This window comes from Martes martes, assembly GCF_963455335.1.
Source record: "Martes martes genome assembly, chromosome: 13".
In the NCBI taxonomy this organism is placed as follows: Eukaryota; Metazoa; Chordata; class Mammalia; order Carnivora; family Mustelidae; genus Martes; species Martes martes.
Window position 1 is genome coordinate 68,469,536 of NC_137901.1, and position 8,878 is coordinate 68,478,413.

General features: G+C 41.2%; 1 protein-coding gene across 1 annotated transcript; it reads left to right on the forward strand.

Annotated features, from left to right (window-relative positions):
- The first annotated feature begins 333 nt into the window (after positions 1-333).
- Positions 334-1,685, forward strand: LOC308354596 (heterogeneous nuclear ribonucleoprotein A1-like). Its single transcript, XM_080822155.1, has one exon. It carries the CDS (start codon positions 379-381, stop codon positions 1,339-1,341), a length of 963 nt encoding a protein of 320 aa, XP_080678281.1. The 5' UTR covers positions 334-378; the 3' UTR covers positions 1,342-1,685.
- Positions 1,686-8,878: the final 7,193 nt, after the last annotated feature.

The following is an 8,878-nucleotide window of genomic DNA, read 5'->3' on the forward strand; positions in this document are numbered from 1 at the left end:
GTTAGGGTGAGGAGCCCAGATATTTCAGGGAGCTACGTGGTCTCAGAGTCTATTCACAGAGCACTGGAGTGGAATAGGGGCAATCACTGAATTCAAGGTAAAAATAAGCAACATCAGTGAGTATAAATTTGATTAATCTGACAAGAAACAAATAAATTACTTTTAAAACAATCATTTTGAAGGGGAAAGTCCTAATTAATACAATACTAGTGAAGTTTGTTGATTCAGTATTTTTCCAGTTTTATTGAGATATGACTGACATATAGCATTGTATAAGTTTAAGGTGTACAATGTGGAGATACGTTCGTTAGATTACTCCTTTCTGCCCGTGGATGCCGCCGAGTAAGCATCGTTAAAGTCTCCCCTCCCACCGCCGTCATGTCTAAGTCAGAGTCTCCCAAAGAGCCTGAACAGCTGCGGAAGCTCTTCATCGGAGGTCTGAGCTTTGAAACAACCGATGAGAGTCTGAGGAGCCATTTTGAGCAATGGGGAACACTTACGGACTGTGTGGTAATGAGAGATCCAAACACCAAGCGCTCCAGAGGCTTTGGGTTTGTCACATACGCCACTGTGGAGGAGGTGGATGCAGCCATGAATGCAAGGCCACACAAGGTGGATGGAAGAGTTGTGGAACCAAAAAGGGCTGTCTCAAGAGAAGATTCTCAAAGACCTGGTGCCCACTTAACTGTGAAAAAGATTTTTGTTGGTGGCATTAAAGAAGACACTGAAGAACATCATCTAAGAGATTATTTCGAACAGTATGGGAAAATCGAAGTGATTGAGATCATGACTGACCGAGGCAGTGGCAAAAAGAGGGGTTTTGCTTTTGTAACATTTGATGACCATGATTCTGTAGACAAGATTGTCATTCAAAAATACCATACTGTGAATGGCCACAACTGTGAAGTAAGGAAAGCGCTCTCTAAGCAAGAGATGGCTAGTGCTTCATCCAGCCAAAGAGGTCGAAGTGGTTCTGGAAACTTTGGTGGTGGTCGTGGAGGTGGTTTTGGTGGGAATGACAACTTTGGTCGTGGAGGAAACTTCAGTGGTCGAGGTGGCTTTGGTGGCAGTCGAGGTGGTGGTGGATATGGTGGCAGTGGGGATGGCTATAACGGATTTGGTAATGATGGAAGCAACTTTGGAGGTGGCGGAAGCTATAATGATTTTGGCAATTATAACCATCAATCCTCAAATTTTGGACCCATGAAAGGAGGCAATTTTGGAGGCAGAAGCTCTGGCCCTTATGGTGGTGGAGGCCAATACTTCGCCAAACCACGAAACCAAGGTGGCTATGGTGGTTCCAGCAGCAGCAGCAGCTACGGCAGTGGCAGAAGGTTTTAATTACTGCCAGGAAACAAAGCTTAGCAGGAGAGGAGAGCCAGAGAAGTGACAGGGAAGCTACAGGTTACAACAGATTTGTGAACTCAGCCAAGCACAGTGGTGGCAGGGCCTAGCTGCTACAAAGAAGACATGTTTTAGACAATACTCATGTGTATGGGCAAAAAAACTCGAGGACTGTATTTGTGACTAATTGTATAACAGGTTATTTTAGTTTCTGTTCTGTGGAAAGTGTAAAGCATTCCAACAAAGGGTTTTAATGTAGATTTTTTTTTTGCACCCATGCTGTTGATTGCTAAATGTAATAGTCTGATCATGACGCTGAATAAATGTGTCTTTTTTTTAAATGTGCTGTGTAAAGTTAGTCTACTCTGAAGCCATCTTGGTATACTACCCCAACAGTGTGAAGTGTGTGAAGTTAGAATTCCTTCAGGGTGATGCCAGGTTCCATTCGAAATTTATTTGCAACCTGCTTGGGCACAGAAGCCATTGTCTCCACAAACCTTGGTGTAGTTGAACTGACAGTTAATGTGTTGTGACCTGGAGTTCACCATTAAAAGGTCACCCAAGCAAAGTCCTGGAGTTTATTTGGTTATTAATATGATTGTTGGCACATCCTATGCAATATATCTAAATTGAATTATGGTATCAGATAAAATTATAGATGGGATTAAAGCTTGTGTATCATCCATTATCATGTGTAATCAATAAACGATTTAATATTCTCTTGAAAAAAAAAAGGTGTACAATGTGATGGTTTGATACATGTATATATATATATATATATATACACATATGTATATACAGTGTGCAAAATGATAACCATAATAAAGTTAGTTAACACCTCCATCACCTCACAGAATTACCATTTTGTACTGTGCTGAGAACAAAAGTAGATTTAAGATCTATTTTCTAAGCAACTCTCAAGTATATAATAGAGTATTCTTAACTATAGTTTAATTCAGTATTAAATTAGCTACTTAGGAAAAAAAAAGTCATTGAATCCATCTGAATTATTCGCATAATATAACCCAAAAGATCTGGTTCATTCTTTTCCATTTATTAACCGGTTCAGTGTTGCACGTGGCCCTAGAGAAGGAGTGATAGACCAGATCTCAACCACAGTCAATGTTATGACTGACAAATGCAGAAGTAGCATCTTGAATATCCAGCTGCTCTAAGAAGGAAGAGTTATGAAGATGGCAGTGGGCACATGTATTAGTTTCCTATAACTGTTATAACAAATTACCACAAACCTGGTAACCTAAAACAACACACAGATTAGATTCAAGAGATAAAACCCAGTTTAAATCTATATAAGCAAAACAAAACAGGCAAAAAACAAAGTGTAAGTAACATATTTGTATATTGACAAAATCGTGGGAGGGGCAATAAGGGAGCTAGATTTATGCATAACTGGATCCAGAAAGCCAAATGATATCAAGACTCCCTTGTTCTTAAAAAAAAAAAAATCCCTTGTTCTGTGGATCTCATCTCTGCTGCATCTATGTCAACTGTCAAACTGTGGCTGAGCATTTCCATATGGTATGGAATATGATTATTGAAAAGTATTTTTAAGTCATTCAACATCCAGAGTTAAACTCTACTATTTTCCTTACAGGTTTTATTTATGTTATTGTATGCACACATAACTTGCCCCCAACTTGCATGCATACACACACACACACACACACCACACACACACAGAGGCATACATAATTATAATTTGGGGAGCAAATTATGTACATATAATTTTGTACCCTGATTTTGTTATGCAGCACTTTTTAATAAAAATTTTCCTTGTTATTAGTTATATTTGAAAATGAAAACATACACATCTATTCTCTTACAGTTTTGACTCTAAGGTCAGAAGTCTAAAATCAGTTTCACTGGGGTGAAATCGAGCTATCAGCAGGACTGCAATTTCTCCAGAGTAATTTGTTTGCCTTTTCTGGCTTCTAGAACTTCACTACTTGCAGCTCATTGTGCCTTTTCCCATTTTCAAAGCCAAAAGCTTTGACCATCTTGCTGCAGTGACCACATTGCCTTCTTCTGTGTCAAGTCTCCCTCTGTCTCTCTCTTACAAGAGTACCTGTTAAAACCACATTGAGATACCACCTTACACCAGTTAGAATGGCCAAAATTAGCAAGACAGGAAACAACATGTGTGCGAGAGGATGTGGAGAAAGGGGAACCCTCTTCCACTGTTGGTGGGAATGCAAGTTGGTGCAGCCACTTTGGAGAACAGTGTGGAGATTCCTCAAGAAATTAAAAATAGAGCTTCCCTATGACCCTGCAATTGCACTACGGAGTATTTACCCCAAAGATACAGATGTAGTGAAAAGAAGGGCCATCTGTACCCCAATGTTTATAGCAGCCATGGCCACGGTCGCCAAACTGTGGAAAGAACCAAGATGCCCTTCAACGGACGAATGGATAAGGAAGATGTGGTCCATATACACTATGGAGTATTATGCCTCCATCAGAAAGGACGAATACCCAACTTTTGTAGCAACATGGACAGGACTGGAAGAGATGATGCTGAGTGAAATAAGTCAAGCAGAGAGAGTCAATTATCATATGGTTTCACTTATTGGTGGAGCATAACAAATAACGTGGAGGACAAGGGTAGAGAGAGGAGAAGGGAGTTGAGGGAAATTGGAAGGGGAGGTGAACCATGAGAGACTATGGATTCTGAAAAACAACCTGAGGGTTTTGAAGGGGTGGGGGATGGGAGGCTGGGGGAACCAGGTGGTGGGTATTAGGGAGGGCACGGATTGCATGGAGCACTGGGTGTGGTGCAAAAACAATGAATACTGTTATGCTGAAAAGAAATAAAAATTTAAAAAAAAAAGAGTACCTGTGATGACACTGGGCTCATTGGGATAACCCAGGATAATCTCCCCAACTCAATCCTTAATTACATCTGCAAAATCCCATATAAAGTAATATTTACAGGTTCTGGGGATTCAAATGTGAATATCCTTGGGAGCCACTATTCACCTTCCTGGGGCAGGGGAGTCACAAGCAGCTAACAGACCTGTCTCAAACTAGATCCAGTCAGGAGGAGGCAGCCAAGCCAGATGCTGGAGAGTCACATCCCATAGTCTTGTGAAAAGTCATGAGTTGAAAAAGAAACTCTTGGCCACCATATAATCTTGTGGGTTTGTATTTAAATAAACTTTTTCATAGCCTCCCAGTATGTGTTTAAAAGAGAAACACATCAAAAGAAGTCTCAGAGTCTGGTACACTTTGCTGTTCCCTCACTCCTAACAAAGGGTCCCATGCTCCTCCTAGGACTCCTCACAATACCAGTTGATTAGTACTCATGAAGCCCACTTCCAATGATTTTAGACACTACTCCTCTGGTAGAGCACCCTTCCCTTAACTACCCCATTGTTGACTTTCACCAGCCTGTCCTGAACAACACTCTGCATATAGCTCAGCTGGGGGAAGCCAAGGATGAGTCAGATATATACAGCCCTCGTCTTATTGGAGAAATGTTCCTTATATAACTCACTGTTCCTTCCTCAACAGTTTTACTCCTGCTCAGATGCTCTTCCATCCAATAATAATATGAAAGAAAATACTAGCCCTACCATGCTAATATTATGGCAGCTACTAACTACGTGTTAGGCACTAGGCTAGTCATTTTTTTTCACTTTTTGATCACTTTTAATTTTTTTTCATTTTATTTTGTTTTTTTCAGTGTTCCAAGATTCATTGTTTATGCACCACACCCAGTGCTTCATGCAATATGCGCCCCCCTTAATACCCACCATCAGGCTCACCCATCTCCCCACCCATCTCCACTCCAAAACCCTCAGTTTGTTTCTCAGAGTCCAGTCTCTCATGGTTCATCTCCTCTCAACCTCATTTTTCAATATATTGGTTAGTTTAGTTTTTGCAATAATCCTGTAAGGTAAGATTTATTACCAGGTTTCACAGATGAAGAAATGTGAGGTAAATGGCCCCAAATCACAGGTAGTAAGAGGCATAGCTGTCATCTGAATTTATATCTTAGTCTGTGCCTTTGGCCCAACTAACCACCATTCAAGGCCCAGTCAAAGTCCTACCTTACCTAATTGACCCCACCCAGCAGGATTCTGCCCTTATTCTAAAGTCCCAAAGCCCAGGCTTTCTCAACCTGACTCCATATTATAACTAACTGGAAATTTCAGTTGTATCTGTTGTAGTTTTAACATACCAGTGTGCAAGTCTCACCTCTACCTAATTTAGTAGAAAATTGTGAAGGGAAGGCCAGGAGTAGTTTTTAAAACTCTCTCAGGTCAAAACAATTGGTCTTTACTCTTCAGAAATATCAATGTCATGCAATACAAAGACTAAGCAACTACTCAAGATGAAAGGAAAATAAAGAATGTGACAACTGAATGCAACACATGATCTGGGTTTTTCTTTTCACTTGGGATCCTTGCCAAAATATGAGAAATGTCTGTAAATTAGATAGTAATATTACATCAATGTTAATCCCTGATTTGTGGTAGTTTTGTAAAAATAAATGTCCTTACTTTTAGAAAATCACACTGAAGGGGGAGCTGGGTGACTTAGTTGGGTAAGCATCCAGCTCTTGATTTCAGCTCAGGTCATGATCTCAGGGTTGTGAGATCAAACACCATGTCAGGCTCCACACTGGGCCTGGAGCCTGCTTAAGATTCTTTCTCTCCCTCTGCACCCCCCCACTTCTCCCTTTCTAAAAGGAAAAAAAAAGGAAATCACACTGCAGTATTTAGGGGTAAAGAGGTATCATGCCTACAATTAATTCTCAAATGGTTCAGAAAAAAATTATTTGTGTGTTTGTGTGTGTGTGTATACACACTCATATACATATATATGGAGAGAGGAAAGAGAAAGTGAGAAAATTAAGAGCCAGTGTGATAAAATGTTATATTTGGAAGATCTGGGTAAAGGGTATGTAAGAATTATTTGTACTATTCTTGCAACTTTTTTAAGTTTAAAATTATGTCAAAAATATTTTTTAAAGATTTTGTTTATGTATTTGACAGAGAGAGAGAGAGCACAAGCAGGGGTAGCAGCAGGCAGAGGGAGAGGGAGAAGCAGGTCCCTACTACTGAGTAAGGAGTCTGAGGCGGGGCTCAATCCCAGGACCCTGGGATCATGACCTGAGCCAAAAGCAGACACTTAATGGACTGAGCACCCAGGCACCCCAAAATTATGTCAAAATTAAAAATTCAAAGAAAGTGAACCTTGAAAGCATTATACTAAGTGAAATAAGCCAGATATATAAGTACAAATATTGTATGATTACACTTATATGAGGCATCTAAAAGAGGGAAATTCAGAGAAAGAAAGTTGGGTAGAGATTACCAAAGGATAAAAGGAGGGCAGAATGGAGTTATTGCTTAAAAGGTATAGATTTTCTGTTTTGGATGTTGAAAAAATTCTTGAAATGGATAGTGGTGATAACTGCCTAACATTTTAAGTATAATTAATGTCACTGAATTGCACACTAAAAATGGTTAAAATGATCAATTTCGTTTTATATGTATTTTACCGCAATAAAAAATGTTTTTTTAAAAAATTGTCCAACTTGGGGCACCTGGGTAGCTCAGTTGGTTAAGCTCAGTTGATTCAGCTCAGGTCATGATCCCTGGATCCTGGGATTGGTCAGACTCCTAGCTCAGTGGAGAGGCTTCTTCTCCCTTTCCTTCTGCCTGCCACTCCCCCTGCTTGTGCTCTCTCCCTTGCTATTTCTCTCTATGTGTCAAATAAATAAATAAAATATTTTTTAATCTTCAATTATGGGTTTTAGTAGGCATCTGAGCCCATTTGTAATAACAACTGATGTCAAGCACAAACAAGACAAGACAAAGCAAAGATCAAGGCCTGACAATTTCAGTCAATAAAGATACAATGAGCCACTTTTAGATTCAGATAGCTTATTACTTACATGAAGAGCAAAAAGAAGTGTTGGCATAGGTGCCAGCTCCCTGTGGTACTTGTCCCACACACCAAAAGATGACATCAAAATAAAAAGAACCAGATGACTGTAAGGTAAGTTGTGAGACATCCCATTGCTGAGGGGCTAATTTTTGACTGCAGCTAATTGATTCTACATTCTGCAGCTCTATTCTGAGGGGATGCAGAACAGCAAACCCCATATCTCATCAGACTCCGGTAGGCAATGAAAAACTGTTTCATGACAGCCTCCCGGGGGAGATAAGGTGAGTAGGAGGTGGTCTCACAGCAGCACTTCATAAGTCTCCCATGCTCTAGTGTTCCAGAAGGATCACTAGGCATTCTGCAAAGACTCAGCTGTGCTTCAAGATTCCTGCATCTATTAATATTCATGAAAATTCAAAGAAAAATTCCCAAGTCTTCTGGTTTTGATGAAGATAAAGTAAACCCAATGGACGCTATCTCTTCCACTGATTAATAAAAACTCTAGACAAAATATAAAAAACAACTACCTAAATAGAAAGACATCTATGGGAGAGACAAGATGGCAGAGAAGTAGGAGGAGGCACTGTTTCAACCTGTCCCCTAAAGTGAGCTGATTACCTACCAAAGAACTCTGATCACCCATGAAATCAGCCTGAGATTAGAATTATACACTTCTGGATCTCTATGGGGGCAAAAGACACCAGTGGGCAGGTAAAGTGGAGTGGGAACATCAGACTGATATCGGAAGATAAACAAAAGGGGGAGGGAGCCATCAGAAGCGACCCATTGGAAAGTAATATCCCAATACGAGAGTGCCCTGTGATTGGGGACCAGCATTAACATGGTTCAAAGCACTCAAAAAGAGCAAACGATCATAGGGGGAAATTGTGGTAATCGGGCCGTTAGGGATGGGGCTTAAGTCCACCGACCCAGGACAGCCACCACTGGCACTGAGCCAGGTCTTAGTCCCTGAGAGCTTCTGGGTGGCGGCACCCATGAGTGTGAGGTCACTGGAGCCTCGCCAGCCAGCAGAACCACAGCTTTTTGCACTCTCCATGTGTGAGCTGCACGACCAGAGTCTGAGTCGTGCCCCACACCCTCCCCTGAGAGAGGTACATGCAGGCACCAGCCCATGCTCTGTCAGACTGGAGAGTCTGAGCACTCCCAGCCCTGGCCAGAATGAAAATCTCAGTGCGCTATTGCTGCTTGGGACCTCTCTGGTGGTCTGGACCTGCCCAGACAGCCAAGGCTAGTATTTCTTGTGGTTTGGGGTAAAAGCATGAGTTCCTGTGACCCCAGAGACCGTGACTGGGAATGTGTAGCAGCAGAGGGGGAATTTATGTGCTCTGGAGCACCCAGAGGGGAACAGACTGAGGCTTCTCTCTGAGAGGGAGGTCTGGATACAGTTTGCTTTCCTCTAAACCTCCAAAAACCATCAAAAGTCACCAAGGGGAGAGAAAACAAAGGAACAAACAAACAAAAACACCTCCAGAGAACCAAATCCTGAAAAAACAGTTTCCTCAGAGCCCACCCCCTTGATGGAGGCAGGAAGACAAGAGGACAACCACCACTACTTCATACATAACAACTTTTATTTTTAATTCATTCCCACTATTCT

Coding starts and splice junctions, on each gene's coding strand:
- LOC308354596 (XM_080822155.1), top strand. CDS start 379: ATGTCTAAGTCAGAGTCTCCCAAAGAGCCTGAACAGCTGCGGAAGCTC.